The following is a 24,845-nucleotide window of genomic DNA, read 5'->3' on the forward strand; positions in this document are numbered from 1 at the left end:
TCTTGTTGCCTAGCCGAAGAGAGACTCCGGGTGGGTGGGACCACCAACATTGGAATAAGATAGAGGCAGCTGTTCAAAATCGGCCAGGCTGGGTCGCCACAACATCGGCCTTTTGATCCACCTATTGCTCAGCACTTGTCAGATCTTACAGGGATCCTTATGAACATGGGTTTAGTGCTCTTTTGAAAGAGTGCTAAATCTGGCCGGTCTCTTTCTTTAACAGAACGTTAGTCCTGTGCTGTGTAGAAGATCAATTTAGACCAGGAAAAAGCCAGGTTCTGCCTACTGTGTGTTGCTGATTCAGTCCCCATTGGTGCATTTTACCTTTTCCGTGGCTTCTGCCAATAAGGGGTTCTGTGTGGCCACACGTTTTACTGCTAGTATTTATCTGGTGCAAGTAGCACCATTTTGCCTACTCCGTTCCTGCTTCAGCAGAATTATGTGCCACAATGAAGACTGTTGTTAGCGTGGGGCTGTCACAATTGTATGTACCAATCAAAGCGAATATTTGCAGCTCAGGGCTGAACTGCGGAGTCCTCGGTGCTCTCTGAGCCTTGTTGTTTTCTTGCGGGCATTTCACTGCCAGGCTAGGCAACGTCTTCAGTGCCCACTCCCTCTTCGCACTGAAGATGTTGCCTGGCCTGGCAGTGAAACGTCTGCAAGAAAACAACAAGGCTCAGAGAGCACCCGGGACGCCACAATTGTATGTTCTCCGTGGCTGTTCACTGATTGCTTCCAGGTGCTCCTGACTGCGGAGTCAGAACTGAACCTCTTGGTCATTTTCCACCAGCACTGTCATTCCCTTACAGCAGTGTTTCTTAAACTTTTTGCTTCCCCTTCCCACTTTTAAAAATTATGGAGGACCCCAAAACAGCTTTGGTTTATATGGGCTTTATTATATCAATACTTACCGTACTAGAAATTAAAACTGAGGCATTTGTAAAATATTTATTTATTGAATCATGTAAGAAATAACAATATTAAACCCATTAGAAATTAACATAAATGAAATATTTTTCATGAAAAATAACGTATTTTTTTTTAACGAATCAAAATAATAATGAGAAGAGTTTCTTTGGAGATACCTTCAATATCTGGCAAATAATTTTGATTTCACAGACCCCTGAGAGGTCTTTGGGGGATCCCCAGGGGTCCTTGGACCACACTTTAAGGAACACTGTCTTACAGCATTCGCTGAGGACAGAAATGAAGCTTGACTGCAGTGACATTAAGCTCCTTCCATTTCGCCCACCCTGCAACCTGTCAGCCAGGCTATTTTTGAACGTGAGTTTAATGCTCTTTCAGACAAGCGCTAAACCCATGTTTATAAATAGCCTGGTTGGCGGATCACAGACACGAATGAGGAAGTGTTGAGCAGAAACATTGGGGCATTCCCTGCATGCACCTTTGCTCTGCTCCCACCCTGTTGGTTGGGTGAGTATGAGCCATTATAATAACCACCTTTATTCACCCACAGATTAGGAAGGGAGATCAATGGCTGTTTTTCCTACTGGCAGGTGATGTTTAATGTGAGGGGGAAATCCATCAATTGCTTCCTTATCCCGCTTTAAAACAGGATGGATAGTGCTCATCTAGGGCTCAACCATTGGAGCAGCAAATTTAATGCCAGCAAATTCTTTCTGTCAGCTCAAAGATTGGAGGAAGGCATTTTTCATGTGACGGTCTGGCTGTGCCCCCCACCCCCCATTCAAACCTTGTTATCTTTCGACTCTAATGCGTATTTTGATGCAACTCTTGAGCTCCGAATAAGTTGCCTCCATTTCCTCTCTACAGACATCTGAAATAGGAGCTAAAGTATGCTTTTGGTTTTTTTTTAATGCTTCCATATTTACGGGTGACGGGGGCTCCCGAGCCATGACTTGAAGGGGAGAGATGGGGCAGAGGAAAGGAGGCTAAAGTTTGAAAGGAAATGTTAGCCAGAGGGAAAGAAAAGAAAAGATGGAAAGAGGACAGGAAAAGTGATGTCTGAAAGCAAAAAAGCACCTGGACAGGACATGGCCCCCTTCTCCCTATGTTTGGCATCCTCATGAGGGCTAGTAACGCTCTCTTTAAAATTTGTCACCTTAGAATTGTAGATTCAGCTGGACTGCATGACGATGAACACAGTCAGGGCTGAAGGAGATGCTCAAGCCTCTAAGCCAGTGTTTCTCAACCTTAGCCGCTTTAAGTTGTGTGGACTTCAACTCCCAGAAGTTGAATTCAATTCTGGGAGTTGAAGTCCGCACACCTTAAAGCAGCCAAGGTTGAGAAACAGTGCTTTCAGTGCATAACACACACCGCAAGGGAAGTGGAAAAGGAACAGAATTCTCCCCGAAGGCAAGGGGCCAGGCCGAGCAGGGTGCGTTCTCGACAGGGCAGAGCTGCTGGCTTGCAAAGAGGCTTAACTGTTCTCGGGATTTAGAGCCCTGCCGCTGAACAACTTGGAGTTACTATGACTGAGACAAGGAAACCTGGCAAGGTGTGTGATTAACCCTATGTGGCATTGCCCTAAAGAGCACTCCCGGCTCCCCAGTCTCCAGCCAGAGGGGCAGCCATCCGCTCCAGATGTTTGATAGAGGAGCACTCAAGGGTGTTAAAGCCTGTTCGCACAGAAGTACACCTTTAGCTTTGTTTGAATTCTGGGGGGGGGGGGGTTTCTTACCTGCACATTTTTGAAAATTTTGAAAACTTGAGGGTCTCTGAGAAAGCTGGTGCCCGGATCACAGAAGGGTAGTGGTCAAAACGTCACTTACCTGTCCCAACATTTAATATCTCAACTATAATCAAAGATAACACACGGAAGAGGATTGTTAATCAGTTGGTAGAGGATGAAGTAGAAAAGGGGATAATATTCTTGGCTGGAGAGGTGGGAAGATGAGTATCTGTTCAAACAGGGAGCACCCTTGGGGACTGTTTCTTCTCCGTAGGCTACCTCACCGGATTGTTTTGAGAAAAATGTGGGTTAGGAGTCTGTTTGCAGAGCCTGGAGCTTAGAGGAAGAACAGGTCAACTACTGTAATGCAACAATTATTTCTGACACATTGCTTTCAGAAGCCGAGCGGGTCAATTCCTCCTGTTCTCCGGGAGAGGAATTGAATCGGGTATATAACCATTGCAGGGAACGGGTTGGATTGGACCTGAAACCGTTTCTCTTTGGTGAGGGTTGTGCGGTGGGTGAAAGTGAAATAGGCAATTCTTTTCAAAGGTTGGGGAGTGTCAATGGCATTTTCGAAATTTAGATTCTTAAGGCTTTTGTCTGCAAACGCGGAGATGGATGCCAAAGGACAGAATGAAAATGCGTGGCACCCTGCGTTCACCCCAGTGGCAAAGCTTTGTGATGGAAAACCAATTACCATTATCGAATTATCAAGTCATTTTTATAATGATTTGTGTTTTAGAAAACAGTTTTTTAATTAGAAAATAGTTGGAATCACCACATGTTAGAGTTCAGAACATGAAATGTAATTTCAGAAGAACGTACATTTACCCCTTGCTCATTTTTAAACTGGATTTTTACGGTCCTTAAAGCACAAACGTTCAAGAAGTACCAAAAAAGTGCAAACTCGCATTTATTGCATGCCCATCCATTTTCATGAAATTAGGGTCATATTAAAGTTTTAAAATGACTGCATTTTCGACAAATTACAACCCAAAAGATTTAAGCAGGCTATTTTGATTTTAGTGGCTTCTGTATCTAAAACTTGAGATTGCTTTTACAGTCCGTATGATATACTTCAAGAGAGGATCAGAAAATAAAGTCCAGTCATACATCTTCAATACAAATGTTAAGGGTTGTAATTTGGTACAATTATAACCCCATTCTATAGAATTAAAACCCCATTTCTTCTGATAAGACTTGCTGTTTATGAGTATTAAAAAGGATTGAATTGTAAAAAAATTTCCCTGAACTCAAGAGTCATAACTGGTTGGATTACAGTTGTGCTTTTTCTTAGAACCGTAAACATGGTGCAATTTTATGTACATTTGCTTTATCCACTTGGCCAAGTCCTTGAATTAAATACAATTATTTTTCAGTACCTCCATTCCCCTGAGCTTCCCATTCTCAATCCCAAAGTGGTTTCTAGTACCTGAACTCTATTTTCCAGGCAGATATTTTAATCAAAAATATGCAATTTATCTATGCTGATTTTCTTCTTGTGAAATTTGAAATAAAATAGGAAGACCTTGTTAAGCAATAACATAATTTTTACCTCCGTTGACATCTGACAGATAGATGGGCATTTATTTTTTTAACCATAAATTAAAGGAAGTGTGTAAGTGCAGAAAGAAACAAACTTGCTGGAATTCCTAGGAGTGTTAACAAGATTCCCTGTGGGCCAAAAGCCAAGGTATAAATTATAAAAATGAATACTTCCAATAAGATTCAGAAAAAGTCTCAGGGTTGAAGGCTTTATAGACCGTGTGTCTGTAAGTCAGATAATGGATTTGTAATTCATGTCCCCTGACTCAGTCATTGCTAGGAACAGTATCTTGCCTTTTCTTCTTTGCTTTGAAGCTGGAAAATATTGGTTCATTAGCAGAAGTTGAAAAACATTTGCACCGGGTGGGTGATAGCCCCAGGTGAAGTCAAAAACCATATTGCCAGTCGGCAAAACTTCATTCCGAAGGTTGCTTCACCCCACGCATTTTTCTTTATTTAATTTTTAAAAGCCACTCAAAAGCTGGAAGTTGGTCAGGGAAGTACTTATTTTTAAAAGGCACACATTAATGCTGGAGTTCTTGATAATCACAATAAAAAGCAGATTTCTGGACAATTGTGGCTAAGGGAAGTGCTACATCTAGTCCCAGAGTGAGGGACCGGGACCCAATGTCCTGTGATCTGCAAAAAAATCTTGCCCAGCTATAGCACTGTATAAATTATATTAATATGCAGTCCTTTTAAAATATTTTTGCACCCCTGTAGTCTGCCTTTCAAGGGAACCCAGCTTTTAAGAGCTTCCATTCTCTGCCTTTGTAAAACTTTATTTTTCAAGATCAGAAATGGGTTTTTTATTTTCCTTTCATTAGATAACAGAAACAGATTTCAGCTGCTTGTGTGTTTGCCACCGCATTCTGAAATATTGCATAAATGAGAAATAGATATCCAAAGCTTTGACCCTTAATGAATAATCCTCAATTAGTGCTAGAGGCAGGAGGTTAAAACCACCAAGTTGAGAGAAAAGAAACTACAACTTTTTAACAATTTTTAAGAAGTGTTGCTTTTTTTCCCCTCCTAGATACTAAAAATAGTAAACTTTCAGTAGCTAACATGGTTGTATAAATACCTAAGCCTCCTCCAAGGTTCCCAGAATAACCTATTAAAACATATACTATGCAGGTGATTTAAAAGATTATCATTTTATGGCATGTTCAATTACAGGAAAGAGAGTTATAAAACAGGATAAAAAAGTGAATTGCTCATGAATAAGAAACAGCCTTACCCAATCTTGGATGTTGTTGTGAACTGGTTCTGCAGCTGAATTTCAGTGGCAAGTGGGTTTAAGCCCTTACAGTGAAAAGAGATGAATAGTATTTTGCCACTCATTTAACACTCATTGTCTGGGCATTTCTTGCCTAGAGTTCTGTTGACTCTCTTTGAAAGTTTGCACATTTTCTCTTGCTGGGATTCTGTGTCATCTGCAATCTTTACTCAAGTGCAGATTGGCCTGAAAAAGATGACTCGCTTTGCCAGTCAAGGCATTGCGGAGGATCATACCAGAATGATGAATCTTGGTTTTTAGGGAGGGGAGGGGTGCCCATAAGGTGACAGAATCTCCTAAGATGATATCACTCTTCTTTTCGTGACATGGCCATTAAAAATGGTCACGTTGAAGAACAGTGTAAACATTTGGTGATGGGTCTCCAATTCTCTAAGTGAGGGTCAGTTGGCCCCTTGAAAAAGAAATTATGTGCTACATTATAAAATTCTGTTTTTCAAGGATTGGGGAACAATTCACAATATAAATTGGGGACCAGCTTTTGGGATGGATTTTTTTGTTTCGGTGTGTACCTTTCCCGCCCTCCCCACATGCCCTGAACAATTGAGTTCGTGCTAGTAAGAGCTACTTGTCTTAAACTTTCCAGTAGTAAAACAGCTGAACTTATGGAAGTCAGAGGTGCTTTTATATACGTATCTTATTAAAAGAACAAGGATAACATACAAATTTTTTTTAAAAAATCTACCCATCCCCCAAAAATCTAGATCTCCAAATGCTGACCTTGGTTATTTTAAAGAAGTATAAGAAATAGCTGCAATATTATCTGGATTTGTTCCTTCTTTGGTTTTCTGTTTACAGCACACGTGTGCATGCACACGCATGCGCTTTTGAGACCTTGATGCGCATTTGACAGAAGGGTGTAATGATGATAATCAAGGAAGCAATAACCTAATTTCACTGGGACCGTTTTTGTATTTTGCCCACCTGTAAGAAGGTGGGTGGGTGGGTGGGAGTTTGCTCCCTGCCCCTCAAATCCCCCTTTAAGGCTTCTAGCAATGCCCTGAAAGAAGAAAGCCCCAAAAGGCGACATTTGGGGCAAGGGGACCCAGTGAGGTTTGGGGCAGGATGCAGATCTGAAGCCAGGTCCTCCCCAGTGCAACTCTCGATGCTGTGTCTAAGCAGTGGGCCAGGTGTCCAAGGGCCCAATTTTTGGATTTCACCGGCGTGTAGAATCTCCCAAACATGTTGGATGACAGATCCTATCATCCCTAGCCAACCTGCTGGAAGACCCTGCCCACAAAAGGCCAGCGTCGGGCAGCTTCCTCCGACTCTGACTGTCCCCAGGCCTCCCCCATTTTTCTCGAGCATCGTAAACGGCACATTGCCGATGCTGCCGGAGAGAGCCCGTTCTTTGCGGGGGGGTTGGGGGGGAGGCAGACATGGGACGATATCTGCTTTGGCCTGATCCTGGCTGGTCCGGGGGGGGGCGGAATATGTCAGTAAACATTCCCCCTGCCCCTCTACCCCACTCCAAATCCTTGCAAAGTATGCCATTGATCCCTTTTTGGCTCCCGAGCTTCTCCTCGGCAGGGAGAGAAGGCGGCTCTCTGCCTGACCCCCCCCCAGCCCACCCACCCCTCTTATTTTCGGGAAAGCAGCATTCTTTCTATCTAGGGAAAAGCGGTCAGCAGAAGGTGGGGGAGTGTAGCTCCTCTGCAGGGTTAGCCAGCCAGAAAACAGGGCGGCCGGCATGATTCACAAGCCAAGGTTCTTTGTAATCAGCCACCTTCCCCCCCCCCCGCACCTTCCTTCTCTCTCTTTTTCTTGCCCCCCCCCCCTTCCTCCTCCTCTTCTTTTTTTTTTTTTTATTGCCTGACTTCTGATGGGAGGTACCTTTCTGGAGCTGGGGAATGCATTCTTTTTTGGATAAGGCCCTGGGGGCGTTGGGTGGATGACGCAGGAGTTGTCCTAATAAGGACTTGGTTTGGTCAAGGTCCGCCTCTTTTGGGGAGGATGGGGGCAAGTCACAAGGGGGGGCGGGCAGTTTCTTTTTTAAACGGGGCGACTGGCACCAGCCAAGTCATTTCCTTGCTAATCGGTTCAAACCAGTTCTTACAGGAACCCTGGGTGATAAACGGTGGGGACTTCTCCGAAGTCACCGTCTTCCTACGCCACCCCACCCGGCGTGGCCTGACACCCAGCGCTACCCCAGTCCAGGAAGTTCCAGCCCGTAACTTCAGATCCTTCCTCTCTGCGCCCTGCTGGGGCTTCATCCAGCCTTGCCAACTGGCTGCCAAAAGCAATTTCCCCCCCCCCCCTTTCCTTTCCTTGGCTGGTTTTCTTTCCGTTTTTTCCTATTTTTAGGGACACACGCCATGCTTTCACACCGGCTGAAAGAGAGCCCGTGTTCCCTTCTCTCTTCGAGCAGCCCCCTCCCCTGAATTAAGGGGTGATTTTTCTCCCATTTTAGCTTTCATTTGGTAAGTTCCTCTCCCTCCTCAAATCATGTTTCTTTTCTCTCTCTCCCCCCTTCCTCTTCCTCCTCCCCCCTTCCCCAAATGCTTGGCCTCGCTTGCAACCTGGGGGCCAACTCCCACATAGCTCTGTGCCCAGCATCGGTGCATCTCTCCAAAAGCCTTTTCAAGAATACTTGGAAGCTCAGCGGATAAAGCTGCATAGCAAAGCCGACCAAGCACCCCAGGTAAGGATTCTCACCTTGTTTCCCTTCCCAAATGTCTTTGGGTCACACCCCCACCACCCCGTCCCCCTTTGGCTGAGACTGGGCTTCAGGCTTGCATTCAGGAAAACAGCAAAACTGTCTGAACAGGAGGCAAAGTTTCCTGGCGGCCAACATCTAGCGGAAGGAAAGCGTGTTAAGAAATTGTCTTAAGGAGAAGATTGTGAATAGGGTATGAATAAAATTGAGGAAGCCCCAGTTAAAATATCCTTAATGCAAACCTTGAAGGATTCATTAGCCATACATTAGTTTGACTGAAGAGCGTTCCTGTATTTCTTCCCTCCTTGCCTGTCCCACCTTAATTCATCTTCAGAAGGTGGGCATTTGAGAGGAAAAGCAAACCAGTCTTAGGGAACTATGGGAAAATGTGATTTTTATTCTTACTTTTTAATTCACTGCTCACCGCTGCCCTCCCGTGTCTCAAAGGAGAACCTTTGGGTTTATAAGGCTTCTCTCAAAAGCTCCCCCATCGTTATTCCTCCTCCTGATGACTGATCCTGCTTTTCTGATTCCAAGGGCGAATTTTTTAAAGTGATGCCAGAGTTCAACAAAGGGAGGGGGGCAGAACGGCAAGCTATTCTCAAACTGGGACTTTCAAGGTCCCCAGGAGGGAATGAGAATCATGCCGGCTTTGCAGCTACTCCTGTCATCCTGTGCCGACATAGATGTTTATCAGCTGTAGAGGCAGTTTTCAAACGGGCCAGAATTACTCCCCTTGGGACACTCCACTTAAAGGGATCCGAGATGCTGGGAGCCTAAACTGTCTGGATGAATAATTCAGTCTTGTGTTAGACAGTTCCTGATACTCCCACGTTATTCTTGGGAAATGGAGTGCTCCCAAGCAGCTTCCCAGTGGGATAGGCTGATCCACCATTACAGTAATAGATTTGGTCATTGGTCGTCCGCCCCAGCATTGACTTTTGTTGCTAAAAGTTCTACCGCCCAACCAACCCTTGTAGCTGGAAATTCCAGGATGGACCCCAGCACTATCTGCATGGGGCTTGGGGGGTTGGGGAATGTGAACTCAGCCACACTGAAAAGCCTGGCAAGTTTGACTTGTTGCCCATGTGCCTCGGTGGGGAAATGGAAAGTGGGTACCTTCCATCAGCCTATGCAATATTTTGAAGCCCGTGTGACCCTAATTTCGATATTCTTCTCTCTCCTCCTCCCTGTTCTCATGTTTTCTGCAGGGTGAAAACTGGCTCTCGTGGATGTTTGAAAAATTGGTTATTGTCATGGTGTGCTATTTTGTCTTATCCATTATTAACTCCACGGCCCAAAGTTACGCCAAGCGTCTCCAGCAACACATGTACTCGGAGGAGAAAACTAAATGAGCTGGAGTGGGAAAGCAGTGATGGACCCCAAATTCCCTTGGAATAACCAGCCTGGCATTTAAGAAATAATAATAATTTGCAAAAGAGGGATGGGGTACGGGTGGGGGGTGGAATCCTTTGTTTTTGGAATACTGTTCTTTTTTAAAGTAACTCTGCCATTAGTAACGGGTTCTCACGGACCACCACCTCTACGTTAAAGGTAACAGATGTACCCTTCTTTAAATTTAAATTAATTTCTTGTTTTAACATACATGCCTTCCCACTTTGAAAATCATTACGTGGCTGGGTTGGGTTTTTTTTTCCCCCCCTTGCTTTTTTCTTATTTTTAAAGAAAGGTACCTTGCCCTCCATAACTTTTAGTGCTACTGGCCATGACATTTAACGTTCAAGGTGGACCACTCTGTCCCCAGTGGGTGCAAAACCATCTTAGTCTTAATCTGACTGGTCTTAGATGTGCTTGCAGCGGGCGTGGCCCTTTGACGAACATCTGGAAATTCCCCATTTCATATTCATGGAGGGGTTGCCAGGGAGGCATCTAATTCTTCTTTTCTTTGGGCCTATTTACAAGGGCATTAAGTTACCATCTCAGATCATTCCAGACGTCCCTGTTTTGGTCTTTTAAAACTGTCCTCAGTTCTTCCCCTTTTTGTGTTCTTGTTACCTCCCCCTCTCCTTTTCTTTTCTTTTTTTTTAAAGTTCCTCTGCACAATCTATCAGCCCCTGTTGTCGCTTAATGCTCTCTATGCCCCTTTGGAGCTTTCAGTTGTTGGATTTTCCCAAGAACTCCTTGCTCAGATAAAGGAAATAGAAAGTGCAGACCTTGACACTGTTCAGTTATTTTTTATTTATTTAACTGACACGTAGCCCGATACCTGGGGTATTCTTGTGTTGAAGTTTTAATGGTTAACTCTAGCAGTGTTTCCAGGGTGCTGTTGGGAAATGCACAAGAAGATGGTTTGTAAGGTGTAGGAAAGGTAACTGGAATAAACAACATTCAAAGATTCCTTCTAAAGGTGCCTCTTTTTGTTAAAAAGAAAAAAAAAGTGATTAAAAGTAGCTTACTTGCTTCGTTTTGATTGCCCGCCATCCCTGAAAGGCTGGAAGCTGTCACTGAAGAGGACAGCCCTGATCTAAAGGACCACCAAGAGGCAGATTCAAAAGAAGGCATTCTCCGTCTTCCCAGTAAGAAGACCCTGCTCATTTCCAGAGTGTGGGTGGGATGTCGTAGTTTTGCTCATAGATTGTTGCGCCTGTTTTGGGATCTGGATTCTTGAGGCACAAACAAAGACCTCTCCTTTCTGGAACGGTGATGCAGAGCAATGCCTCCCCTTCATTGCTTTCAAAATTTCCCCTCCATGTCTTTAAGCAGGCCCCAGGTAGGTCACCTGCTCTGTCCCAGCGTGTAGAACAGGAGTCCCTGCTTTGCTGAGGAACTTCTTCAGAACTTTCCCAGAACCAGGCTGGAGCTGGCAGTGGTGCCTGGGGGAAAATGGCTTCTTTTCTAAGGGTGTTGATTTCAGGAGATGCTTTGTCTCACCCAGTTCTATCTTATGTTGCCTTACGAGTGGTCATAATGCCTCTGGGAACCCGCTGGGTTTCTGGCAGACTGGCCCTTTCTCCATTTGGTCAAGCAAGTTGTATGTCTCCCATCTTCTCCCACTTGTGTTGCCCCCGCCTGCCTACCTGTCTACCTGTCTAGCATTGTGACACCTCCTTGGCTTGTACCTTTCTGTCGGATAGCTTATCAGACTGATGTTGACTGTTGGATGTCATGGCAACAACAGTCGGTAGGCTGTCTGACATTTTGGTATCTTTCATCTTGACTGTGTCCATCCATCCACCCATCTCCAACCTGTTTGTCCACATCCGGCTGCTGCCTTGACATTTGCATTTTAAGAAGCGGACATCCTTGGATATCTAATAATCACTTGGGCCTTTCGCGTCGATCACCGATCCCTTGAGATGCATTTGGAGCAATGTTACTCAAGCTCTTTCGGCAGGTATGTTTCCAGGGGGCACGAAGCCCTGCGTTGATGCGGTGGGTGGAGTAAGACGTCCTCAAAAGTGGCTGAGCAAGAAAAAAAAGACGTCCGTTGTTCAGAGCTGGAGGAGAAGTTCTGCGTCAGTAAGCTGAGCCCGGATTTCTCCCACTTCCCTCTACTGTGCAGAATGGTGCCTGGGACCTTTCTCACTTCCCCAAACCCTTTGCAGGGTGCTCTGTAAACATTCCTCTGAGCGGTGGGGGGGGGAGCGTCCTCCAGAAGAGACAGTAGGAAGGAAAAATCCTTGAACCAATCCCCACGCACAGCATCTCATGGCCACCCACCAGGGCTTTAGAATACAGGCTCTGGGTTTCAGGTTTGACAAGAAATGAGTGCTCCTCAGCTGGGAAGCTTTTCATCCAAGCCAGCTCCGCACTCCGGTTAATCGCCGGCAAGATTTCAGTCCACCAACTTTTGACCTGGCCTCCCCAAAGGGCAGTGTTTTCCAACCATTGCTGGCTGGGGAATTCTGGCAGTTGAAGTCCACCCATCTTAAACTGGCCCAGGTTGAGAAACGCTGCCCTAGAGGCTCTTCAACAATCTTCTCCCTAGCCTGCAGTCCCCCAACGTTGGTATGCGTTGAAAGTTGCCATTGATCTTTCGTGGCACTCTCAACCCAAAACCAACAGTCTTTTGAAGAATGAGCCAGTATGTGAAAAAAAGGAAGTAACAGTTGAACCCATGGTATAAGTACGTTTCGTAGTTCCCAGATTTCAAACTTGTTCCATTTTCAAGTTTGTTCACCCTTAGGTTATTATGCCTGGATTACCTTGAGCCGTCTATTTTTGACACGTAGGCAACTTGCTTTTTTTTTTTTTTTGAACGTGGAAGTATGTGTAGCCCGTCACGAAGAGTCGGAAGCGACTAAACGAATAAACAACAATGTGTAGCCTGTAGAAGATTTTTCATTAAAGGCCGGGGAACAGAACAGTGGGTCCTCTGGAATGGTTTGCACTTTCTTCCAATCTCCTGTTAATTGCTGAAAGTAGCCTCCCCCATCTGTGGATATCATCCTGCAAATGCCATCCTGGCTGGGGATGATGGAGGTTGTGGAGGGCAGGATGTTGGGTAAGGGGGATCTAGCACAAGCCATGAGCATGTTGGAACAATGCCACCTGAAGCTGTGGTCGATGGGATGGAACAAAAAGGAGAGGATAACAGGTTTTATTATTGGCTGTTCATGCATGAATCCATCTTCTCTTTTCCCAAGTTTATCAAAGCACCACTTGCTTGGCATCTCCACAAAGGTTTGCATAGTTTAAAAAGTACCAGGATGATGATTTACAGTGCAGCAGTTCGTACAGAATGATTTGCTTAACAATCTTCAGAATAATTAGAAGTTTGTGGATATCTAAATGTGTATTTATAGAGAGATTCCCTGCAAGTGTCGGCTTTTACTCAGTGTTTGCTTTTCTATTCTGACTGATGTGCCTGTTTCCAATTAAATGCAAGGATACATGGGGAAGAAGAATGCTTCTGGGTCACTAAACAAGTAAGCAAAAATGTAGAGGATCTGCAGAACTTTATAAAAATGCAAATAAATGCCTTGCTGGTGGATCAAATAAAGCAAAATAAATTGCATTTTTGGTGTGAAGGGGTACTTATTTCCAAAGCATTCTGGTTTCATATTGAGAATTTCTCTCTATGCATCTTCTGTTGATCGTTCAAGCTGCTCTGGGGTAGATGTATTGGTTTTACATTGTATTGCCTCATTTTTAGAACTCGATTCTGTGAATTATACAAATCAGCACACAGATAGAGAACGGGATGCCTGGCTTGGTAGTGGTACTTGTGAAAAAGATCATAACTCTTGAAACAAGAATCGATTGTCACCTGCCTATAAGCCAGCGGTGTATCATAGCTGCAAAAATGGCAAAGGCCATTTGAGGCTGCCTCAACAGAAAGATTGTTTCCAGACCACTGGGTGTCCTTCCTCCAATTTATTCTGTCTTGGCCACACCCTGGCGAACAGGATCTCAGCCTATTTCTTTGAATCGCCCTTCCAAGGAAGTAGGCTGAGACCCTGTTCTCTCGTTCCAGAATGCCCAGTGTGGAATTAGGGCCTTAACTTTCAGGAAAGCAGATTCCGATAGAGGACAAAATGTCCTGAGACTAAGAGTGCTTTGACAGCGGGACCAGTGAGCCCGAGAGGGGGCAAGTTCCCCTTCTCTGGAGGTGTCCAAGCAAAAGCCAGCTGGTCATCTGTCCGGGGCACGTTAGGACGCCATGATTCTGTTACTGAGTTATAAGCAACCAGTTCTTGGTCTTCAAAAAGCTTCAAGTCCTGAGTTTCAGGAAACCAGCAACAGAAACTGAGCAAAGGCAGTTATGTGTGCTTACGAAGGGATCCGAAAGGGTTTTTATTTTGTGTTTTTTCCCCCTCTAATATGTTTTGAAATTCGCCTAACGCATGTCAGAAGCCACTTCCCCAATTTCAGATTTCCCCCTACGCAGCCTACCGAGTTTCATTCTCAGTCCAGCAGTAGCTGAGCCCTAAACTGATGAGTGGAGACTTGGGGAAAATCTGAGGTTTTTTCTCTGCTATTTCTGGCTTGAGAATGAAACTTTAAAGGCTGCTTAGGCTGCCTGCATCAAGATCCAGGGCTTCCTGGCTGGCATGTGCCCAGGGTTTCCCCACAAGAAAGGTGGTTTGTCGCTTGTGATAACACCTGATGGTCAGGTTGCCGGGAGCAAGGGAAGGAGTGGAGGAAATTGCTGCAAATAATCTTTGAGAATAATAAATTTTGTACTGGATGATCTGTCGGAGAAGGTAAAGTCCATTCTGGATGAGTTTATTATTATTTCCTTGCACGCATGCAGGGATCCTCCATTCTTTTGTTCTGGTGAGGACATTGGGAATGTTGTGACCACATCGTGGGCACTCTCAGAAAATAGCTACTTGGTCAGCTTGCCTGTTCACACAACAGGCCGGCCACAAGAGGACAGCATGAAGTACAGGGTCCAGATTCACTGAAATGTCCCCTGCCACCTCGTTCCCCTTCTCCATAGGACATTCCTTCCTTCCCTCTTACCTTTCCTTTTTTCTGGATGTGAGGGTCCACTTCAAAAGGAAGCACAACATTTTGGTTTTCTAAGAAAACTTTGAAGAGAGCCAGTTTGGTGTAATGGTTAAAGCAGTGTTTCTCAGCCTCGGCAACTTTATGACGTGTGGACTTCAACTCCCAGAATTCCCCAGCTTAAAGTTGCGGAGGCTGAGAAACACTGGGTTAAAAGGCATCAGGCTAGAAACCGGGAGACCATGAGCTCTAGTCCTTCTTAGGCTTGAAGCCAGCTGGGTGACTTTGAGCCAGCCACTCTCTCTCAGCCCTAGGAAGGAGGCAGTGGCAAACCACTTCTGAAAAATCTTGCCAGGGAAACTGCAGGGACTTGTCCAGGCAGTTGCCAGGAGTCACCACTGACTTGAAGACACCTAAAAAAAGCTTTGGGGTCCTTTTTGAGGCCAGAGACTTCCTTGGCAATCAAAATTTTGCTAGAGGCTGGCACTTGGCTTTCCAATTTCAAATCCATCTGGTGGTGCTCTGCCTCACATGTGCAGTTAAAATGGATTGGGTCTGGTTCAACTAAAACTGCCTTTTAAGAGAGAACCATGTACAACACCCCCCCCCCCCACAGCATTAATTTCCCCTCTCACCTCCCTGTGGATACAGGAGGGTTGGACATTAGAAAGCTGAGCTTCTGACATGTTTTGCGACCTTCACCACTGTGCTGGCCAGGGATAATGGGAATTGTAGCCCAGCATGACTGCAGGGCACCTGGTTGGGGGCCACAGAAACCCAGTCTCTGAGAAGCCAAGAGGTGAATAAGAATCCGGAATTGGAAGATTCCCACTTCAACTTCTGCAGTTGGGTTTGTCAAAGTCATGTCTCTGTTTATGAACCACAATCTCTCAACAGATCCTCCTAGCTTCTGCACATGAGTTTATCCCGCCCCCATGCATGTCTGCACAGGACCACGTAGCCCATCCGCAAACCTTACCAGCCACCTGTCATTTCCAGATACAGCTTTTGCAAACCGCAAGATCGTCTCAGTGTGTGACTGCATTTTTTTTCTTACAGATTTCAAACCAGGCTGATTCTTTTCACTAGCCAGAATTGAGTTGTCCCGTCCAAAACCCAAATGATTATCAAATAATTTGCATCTCCAAGGATCACACGTTTGGGACAAAGTCTGCAGTTGTCCCAAATGTGGTATCGTGAGAAGTTGTATTTAGGAGGAAATAAATCTGAAAGTTTCTACCCTGCTCTGCAGATGAGTAATTTTCAAATGAAGGGAAAGTGCCTGGTGTTGAAGCAGACAGTTAACAGGTTTTGGAAAAAAACAAAATCAGTTTTCATCAATCATTCCTGATGGAGCTACTGTAGCTTCTCAGCGGCTGAGCTGGGATATTCCTGTGGACTCAAATGCATCACGACTGGCTTGGTTCCAGAGCACTTAAACGCTTAAAGGAACGAGGAGAGAGAGTTCAGAAAGAGAGAAAGGCTTAACAATGTAAACAAATTTGTAAGACTTGAGTTGACACATGGTTAGGCCAGCTTTGTGTGCTAACTTGTCTTACACGCAACTGAAGGGCCTTTGCCCTGGTAGATTGCTGGTCTCGAAATGCCTTAAGTTATGTTAGCTCTGAAAGGTCACCGCTTTCGACCACGTCACTGTTCAGATGTTCCCCTGGAACTTTCTGCATCAGATTCTCCTTTCTCTTCGACCTGATTTCATGCCCTTTGCTGACGTGCATCAGCATCGCTGCCTCTCTCAGCCCAGAAGGTTCTCAGCGTAGACCAGGGCCTCCAAGAGGGCTGCCAGCAATCCAACCTGAAAGGGTTGCTCTTTTCATGATTTAGGATGATGTTTCTCAACCATGGAACTTTAAGATGGGTGGGCTTCAACTCCCAGAATTCCCCAGCCAGCATAGGGGAATTCTGGGAGTTGAGGTCCACCTATCTTAAAGCATGCTGGCTGGGGAATTCTGGGAGTTGAGGTCCACCCATCTTAAAGCATGCTGGCTAGGGAATTCTGGGAGTTCAAGGCCACCCATCTTAAAGTTGCCAGGGTTGAGTAATGCTGGATTAGACTCCATCCGTCTTGGGCATGCAAAATGGAAGGCCTGTCACAACCCACTCTGGGTTTCACTCTTCAGTGTGCACACTCCCTGAGTGGGCGATTGATTGATTGATTGATTGATTGATTGATTTGGATCTTTAAAGCTGCTAGACTCCAAAAAGATTCTGGGCAGCTTACAATATTTCAAATACATAATAGTCCAATTGCAAAGGGACTGGGTGTGAGTCACCAACTGAAGGACCTCCCGGCTGAGGAAAGGGCACAGGTGCCACACGACAAACCTGTGCAAAGGCCCTCCTGGAGGACCCCAAGTTGCACGTAATTCTTGAATGGGGAAGTGCAACTCAGCTGATGTCTGTTCAGAACCTGGGTCAGTATTTTGGCAGCTTCACCTGCACAGCCTGAGACCGAGATGTAGAACTGAGTATCAGCCACATACTGATGATGCTGAGATGACCTCAGAGACGTCCTCACAACCTTGCCCACTTCGGAACTGTAGGATTGTCAAGTCTGAAGAAACGTTGGCCTTTTCCCAAGGCAACGTCTGAAGTTCCACTTGGAACCCAATCTCAGGAACAAAGCATCTCTTCACCCAGGGCTGTGAGGTCTCCAGGTTCTGCATAGTGAAAAGCCAAGTTTTATGACCTGTTCAACCCTGAATGATTTGCATTGCGAAAGAGGTGGCAGTCTCATTGAAACCAACTATCTCCCGATTGCTTCTGTTTTCTGAAAACCATCTGTAGATCTTACATGCAAAACCTGGAACCTTTACAATGCAAAGCAGGTGCTGTGTCACTAAATGATGGAAAGCTTCTCATTAACAGTTAACAATTAACTCATACTATTAGTTAATAATAGGCTGAGATGAGTTTACCTCCTCATGCCACTAAAGAGTCTTTGGCACAGGTGATCTGGGTTCAGCCCTAGACAATGATGTGATTGCTTTCGGGATAAGTGTATGCCAGCCTGCCAGCCACTGTGGTTTGTAAGCTCCAGCTGATGGCTTAATATGAGTGAACCCAGCTAATCTGGGTTTATTTGACAATCCATAGTGAAGCTAACCCTGATTTGGTGCAAAGTGTAAAGCTAGATCGCTGCTCCCAAACGCAACTGAGAATTTTGAGTTTGGCTGCTGTTATATTAGCACAGACCATGTTTATTTTAATTTGGACGTGGGATCCACTCTGCGTCCCTCGCTGTTTGCATAAAAACCTGCCTTTTCTCTTTTCTTCCGGCTCCTTCACCCGAGTTTGAGTTTGGTTGCTTGGGCAACTTCTCTCCACCCTCCTGGGGAAAAAAGGGTGGTGGGGAAGTTGTGTAAGAGAAAGGGTGAGGTTGTAAGAGGGAATGAGTAACAGGAAGAAGGACGGCAAGGAGAAAGCAAACTGAGAGGCCGGTTTTTATGCAAAAAATCTGGAGCGATAAATAAGAATTTTAAAAAAAGGCTACAGAGGGGTGTTATCTGAGACTCATTATGAGTCACCAAAAAGAGGAAGGACAACCTGCAGGCAGTTGGGGTGGGGGATGGAACAAAAGGGGCCTCTGTTGAGAAGGAGTGGAAGCATGACTGAAGATAGGCTTTTCTCTGGGGGAGGCGGACATTTCAGCTAGTGGGAAGTTGGGGTCGATGGTCAGGAGCCCAGAGCAGGAGTGGGGAGGAGGTCCAACTGTGGGGAGGAGGTTGGAAACATGAAGATGGTGGCTGCAAATGTATGATGAAAGCCCTGCATGGAAAAAAGGGGGCAGGTCTTTGATCCTGTGGTCACCATCTTCATGTTTTTGACTGAACCCTCCTCCCATGGACACCTCTCCTCCAGAGACCAGGTGGAGGTGTGTGTGTGGGAGGAGGAACCAGACAAGACCATCCAGAGAGCAGGGTGAACATGTTCTTCACCAGTCTGATCCAGGTTGGTTTAAGGTCTAGTGACAGCTTTTCCATGAGGCACTCAGTAATTGCTAATCGTGGTTGGGTTAGGGGGGTTAGCGTGTAGTGCAAACCTGGCCTGTTTCATTCCTCGATGGTTCAGTGGATCCTGAGATTCTAGAAAAGGGATGATTTCAGTCACCGGGCAGTGAGAATTAGGGAGGGTGGTCAGAATTGAGGGTAGAGAGCTGGTATGTTGACTTTGTATGTGCAAGAGAGAGCAAGCATCACTTGTTTTATATTCTGCAACAGTGGTGTCTATTCCAAGAAGACGTTTGGCTGTCTAAGAGAACTCTGAAAAAGACGTTTAAGCCCTGAATCCAAAATCATTGGGCTCCCTCCTCTTCCCCCTCCTCTTTAGCTCCCTACTCTTTCAACAACTGCAGGTCAGATGAAGGCCCAGCTGGTGAACTTCTTTGCAGGTTCAAGCCACCATTATGAGCAATGAGTGAAGAAGCTTCTGTGGAGTCCTTGGTGCTCTCCGAGCTTGGTTGTTCGTTTGCAGACCTTTCGTTGCCCAACTAGGCAACATCTTCAAGGTGTTCAACCCTGAGCTACAGATATTCTTCTCTACTGAAGAAGCTTCTCTTCTTTGTCGGCCAAGAGCTTGTGAAGATGAGGACATAGGCAGATGTTTCTAAGACGTCTCCTACAGCTTCCTCTCTCTGTCTCTTCCAGTAGGCATCCACAGAATCAGAATTATAGAGTTGGAAGGAATCTTAAAGGCCATGTAGTCCAACTGTCAGTGCAGAATCCACTACATTGTCTCTGATAGATGACCACCCAACCTCTGTTTGAAGAGCTCCAAGGAAGGGGAACTCATTGCTTCATGTGGCAGTCTGTTTCCTGGGTTGACAGCTCATACAGTCCAGAACTTCCTTGAGGTTTTAATTGGCTGGTTCTCTTCTCTTCTCTCCTCTTTCTCTTCTGTGTGACAGCCCTTCAGATATTTGAAGACTGCTATCCTATCACCCCTTAGTCATCTTCCCTATGTGCTAAACATACCCAGATTCTTTAACTGTTCCTCATAACGTTTGGATTCCAGACCCTTCACTACCTTGTTGGTCCTCCTCTGAGCTTCCCCCAGTTTGTCACGGGCCTTTTTGACTGGTGATGCCCAAAACTGGACACAGGACTCCAAATGTGGTCTAACCAGGGCAGAGCAGAATGAAACAATTACTTCCCTTGATCTGGATTCTGTGTTCCTGTTAAGACAACTGCCTCCTATTTAACTTGTTATCAGCAAGGATCCCCACACCAGGATACCTGTCATGAGTAAGGATGGCGAGCAGGGGGCTCCCATCCAGACTGTTAAGTGCATGCGTAGCACTGAGGAATTAGGTAGCCATTCCAAGAGACACAGATCGGGCCCGCCTTAGCCTTTGGGGTTTATCTGTCTGGGTTTTCCCACGCTTCTTCAGTTTGTTAGAATTTTCCTGTTATGTAGCAGCAATAAAACACTAGAGACCTGTTCCTTGTCTCAGCGTGGTTCCTGGCTGTTAGGACAATACCTTTCACGTGTACTTCTGCCAAGCTAGGTCTCCCCCATCCTATCTTTTCTTGCGGGGAAATCTAGGGCCAAGCTAAAATGCTTTCCCGCTCTTTGGGTACCCCAGCTCCAGGCCATCAAAATAAGGACTGCCTTTGGGTCAATTTTTATGGGGAGAACAAAATCCCCTACCTCTGCCGCATTTTGCAGGAAAAGCCTGGTATCTAAAACAGAAAAATGTGGATGTGAAATCCACCTCTCCAGTACAGTCAGTTGGGTCCGAACCTCTCCCCCTTCAAAGCACATTTCTTGCCCCCATTCATTAGCTGTCTGTTCCACTCCTCCCCACCATGTTTGAGTTTTCAAAACGGGCATGGCTGCACTTCCGGCAGACGGCTGTTCTCTTGCAGTAAAATAAGTTAGTCACAGAGCATTGTGACTCAGCAGAAATCCGGTGTTTCCCCCCCCCCCCACCTTCCTTTCTTTTCTTACCAGAAGGGTAAACAGCTGCTCCCAGGTGGAGTTTTGCTGGTTGCAATATCTGCTCCAGGAAAAGTAAACAGTAGACCAACCTGTTCCTCCCAACTGCACTTTGGAAACCCCATCCTAATTTCCCAAGATGGGTGACAACAGGAAAGGTCTTACTCTGAAGGCCACAAACTAGGACCTTTGAAGGAAGCCATTCAGGCCTTGAATACCCTCCCTCGGACCTCCAAATCTTTGCTATTAACTTTGTTACCCCACCCACATAATGTTTACTGTTTCATTAACTGATTATTATTTGGCGTGGCCTTCAGCCAGGAAAAGGTTGGCCTCCCAGTGCAACACGTCCAAGCCAGGTTTGATGAGGGGTTGACAGAGATCTGTTATTTCTTTTAGCACTTTATGTCTTCTGCTGTCTAATGATCAGGGTCAAACCAAGACCGATTTCAATATGGAGCCACCAAACGCCTCCCATTTGATCCTAGCACCTGCTCCTCAAAGATCCCTTGCCTCAAAAAAGTGCCATGTATTTCATGTGACTTCCCCAAAAAGCATGACATGCTAGATTAGGTTCATTTGTGGTTCTTTGGTTGTAGGGATAGCCAAAAAATAGAGAAGTGGATCATTGAACAAATCAACCCAGAGTTCTCACTTGAGGCACAAATGACCAGGTTCAAATTATCTTACTTTGGGCACATTATGCAAAGATCTAGCTCTCTGGAGAAGGCTCTAATGCTGGGAAAGGTGGAAGGAAAGAGAAGACGACCCGAAGCAAGGTGGATGGACTCAGTTACAGCAGCGATGAGTGCACCATTGGAAAGCTTGAAGGACCCGTGCTGAGGATAGATCATCTTGTAGAAAAACTATCTGTGAGGTCACGAAGAGTCAACACCAACTTGATGGCACATAATCAATCATCTGTGGTAGGGAGGGAACCATTGCCTTAGCATGCTGTGGGAACCAGGCCTCCATGTCAAGGCATCATGGGTGGGGTTGACTTCTTTAGGCTACAGCGTATTATAGAAACACAGGAACTATGTTTGGTTAACCCACATTTAAGATTCAGAGATCTGGGCAATGTGTCTTCCAGATAATTTGCGTAACAGTGTTGTTCGTTCCAAATGTGCCTTGTAATCACTCGCTTTCATTTTTAATGAGTAAAAAGGTGCTTTTTTTGGAAATGGCCTTGGCAAAATTTCTAGCTGATGAAAAAGAGGGAGAAGGGGGACGACAAGGTATAAACAGCTATACATCGTAAAAATGCACTGTACTTTTTTGCCTTTTTTTTCCCTTATCAGCTAAAGATTTTATGTTTGATGTTACGACTTAGGCTGTACCACTGAATACACTTCTTGGGAGTTAATCAGCTGTCAAATGCAGGTCCCAGATTAGCTAAATTACTCTTGTCTTAGACAGAGAAGTGAAATAACTGTTGCCCCTCCTTCTTCCTTGTTCTTTCTCTTGAAATGCTTCACTCTCCACTACAGACAGAACAAGTTTTCTTTCTCTTGCTTCTCCTCCCATCTCATCCCAGTTTGAACCCTTTATCAGTCTAGCCCAGTGTTTCTCAACCTCGGCAACTTTAAGATGTGTGGACTTCAACTCCCAGAATTCCCCAGCAAGCATTAGCTTTCCAGTGAAGTCAGCAATGCACATAACGTTCCTGACCAAATTTCGTGTGCTTACAGAAGCTAAAATATTGGGCACGCTTATTCCCATTAAGTAAGACAGGACTTGCATACCGGTAAGTTTAACTTCATACACGCACCTCCACAAAACTGAAATATTACGATTTAAGTGCTAAGGAGCTAATCAAATTTCCTTAGCTGAAGGAGGAACTGCCACGTTGACTCTTTTCTCCACCCTTCCATCCTCAAGCACACCAATATAAATTAGAGAAAAAACTTACGGGTTCTCTAAGCAGGAGTGAGGAATGTGTGACACCCCATCCCCAAATTCCAAATCCCATCAGCCCTGACACCTTAGATGATGGGGGTTGTAATCCAACATCAGCAAGGTTCCCTGTTTTATAGCTATCAGTAAATAAACCCATGGATGAAATTATCTGAGACGGACAGATTCCCTGAAGGTTAGATTTACATGTAATTTGAAGGGTTGCTGAAAGAAAAAAGATCTCTCACACAGGTGTGTAAAACTTATGCAGGGACCGGTAGAAGCCTATAAATCATGGGATGGGTCAGTTAGATAGGAGGTTGTCATGGGCCAGGCTGGGATATAGAAGGATGGTTCTGGATGCGAGTTCCAGGTGCCTGGGCCAGATTTTCCAACTGCCTTAACCTTAGGACCTATCTGCTTGGCCACTATCCCATCCCATCCCATCTCTCCTGAGCACTATTTTCCTTGACTTGAAACTACTAAGGCTGTGGTCAGGAGGTAAAGCTTGTTTTCCAGGCTTGGTGCCTATTAGTGCTTTTCTGCTATGAAAGGAATAAAATTGGTTTTCTTAAAAAGAACACAATAGGAATCTGGACAAGGAAAACTGCTCAACAGTCTATGGACCTTAAAGTTCTCCATCGATGTTCCTTGATTTGAGCTATGGGTGGACATGTTCATAAATAATTTCTCTGACATAAGGATGTGGTTTATACTGGTCTTTGCTGCCCTGGTGCCTTCCCAGTGGATTGGGAATCCTGGGTCATCTTGTCTGACTTAGGACACCTGATTGGGGAAATCTGTGCCATGCCAGGTTTAATCGATATTAAATAAGCATTGGGCCAGATCTGGAGTGCCTTTCCTGTCCAGTCAATTGTAGGTAACCTGAAGCTGTTCACTGTCTTTGGAAGTGGATCCGGGTAAAATCCAATTGCTCTCCAACAGAGATAAGTGGAATCTGGGCGCCATCTTGTGTCCTATCTGTATGCAGGACGTAAGAAAGAAAAATACAGTAAGATGCCTTAAAGCAAGTTGTGTGGGGTTTGGTCTTGTTCAGTGAGTTAATGCAGTGTTTTCAAACTTGACAACTTTAAGATCTGTGGACTTCAACTCCCAGAATTCCCCAGCAAGCATGTTGTTGTAGGAGAGCCATGTTAGTATGTGGCAGCCAAAAACCAGTGAGCTGTAGTTCACAAGACTTGTATGCCTTTTAATAAAACAAAATTTGTAAGTCTGAAAAAGGGCTATCAGATGCCTTCAGATCTTTCAGTTTATTGTGTACAAACAATACACTAAGGTTTGGTTAACAGACACTATCTGGGTTCCCAACATCTTAAACCATACCTAAACAAATTGCACATTTTAATTTAGGGAGATAAAGGAACTCAGCCACTGTGCTGAATAGTATAAAGCATGTCATTTGCTGAAGTTGAGTGACGTTGCCTATCATTCTCTAGGTTGTAGACTTAGGTGTGTTAAGCTATCAAACACAATTTCTAATCCTTGCACGTTACTCAAATTTTAGCGATGATGTTAAAGGCCTGGACAGTTTAGGACGCCAATACTTTAAAAAGCACTTCTTTTGGTACCTACCTGTCAGCCCCACCATGTAGAGCAGACCAGGAAATCAACTCCATAGGAAGGTTAAAACTCTTGAATTGAGATTGGCTACAATGACAGAACCTTGCAGGACTGATTGTGCCGTTCCTCCTCTTCCTCCTTATACCTCAATGAATTAGGGAGGCGTCTGCCTGAGTTGCTTCTGAATGTTATCTGGATGGTCTGGACGTAAACATGTTTTGTCTAGGCCAGTGTTTCTCAACCTTGGTGTCAGATCCCCCGATCAAAGGTTGGAGTGTGAAGTGGTTTATTATGGCTATGGAGGACATCAAGGACATAGGGTTGAGATATGCCAGGAATACCATCTGGGTGGGAGGGGGGGTGACATGGTTTCATGGGAAAGGGGACGAACTAAGGGAATGTCATTTTTAAGTTAGGTTTGAGCGGGAAATCTTTATTCGCAGCTTGCCTTCTGTACCATTCATTATGCTTCATTAAAACAGTTAAAGGAATCCCAGCCTCTTGACTGTGATTGTGTGAATGCTTGAATGATCAGGTGCTGACACTTGGCAACTTTAAGATGTGTGGACTTCAACTCCCAGAATTCCCCAGCCAGCATGGTAATCTCCATCAAGGTAATCTCAGCAGCCTGAACACTGAGTTTCATCAGCATCCTATGGTTGGGAAAAGTGTTACATGGAGATACAGGCAGGATCTTCTTAGTTGTGGCACCCTGACTTTGAAATGCTGATCTGGCTTCAACACTGTTTCTTTCCGTCAGTTAAAGACCAGACTTTTTATATTCTAGCATTTGACATTAACAGCTACAGCACGCTTGTGTTCCATGGTGCATCTCGTTATTTTCA

At 45.1% G+C, this 24,845-nt stretch overlaps 1 protein-coding gene across 3 annotated transcripts in view; it reads left to right on the plus strand.

Annotated features, from left to right (window-relative positions):
* VMP1 (vacuole membrane protein 1) overlaps positions 1-24,845 on the plus strand; it is a 173,036-nt gene that overhangs the window by 105,713 nt on the left and 42,478 nt on the right. For 2 of the 3 annotated variants that reach the window (XM_063296445.1, XM_063296452.1), the window contains exons 11-12: positions 8,040-8,139; positions 9,366-10,513. In XM_063296445.1, the coding sequence (XP_063152515.1) occupies positions 8,040-8,139; positions 9,366-9,509 (244 nt within the window). In that variant the 3' untranslated portion in view covers positions 9,510-10,513. Of the gene's footprint in view, positions 1-8,039; positions 8,140-9,365; positions 10,514-24,845 lie in introns of those variants that run through there. The other variant, XM_063296458.1, reaches the window with a different exon arrangement.

Source organism: Candoia aspera, chromosome 1 (assembly GCF_035149785.1).
Source record: "Candoia aspera isolate rCanAsp1 chromosome 1, rCanAsp1.hap2, whole genome shotgun sequence".
Classification (NCBI taxonomy): domain Eukaryota; kingdom Metazoa; phylum Chordata; class Lepidosauria; order Squamata; family Boidae; genus Candoia; species Candoia aspera.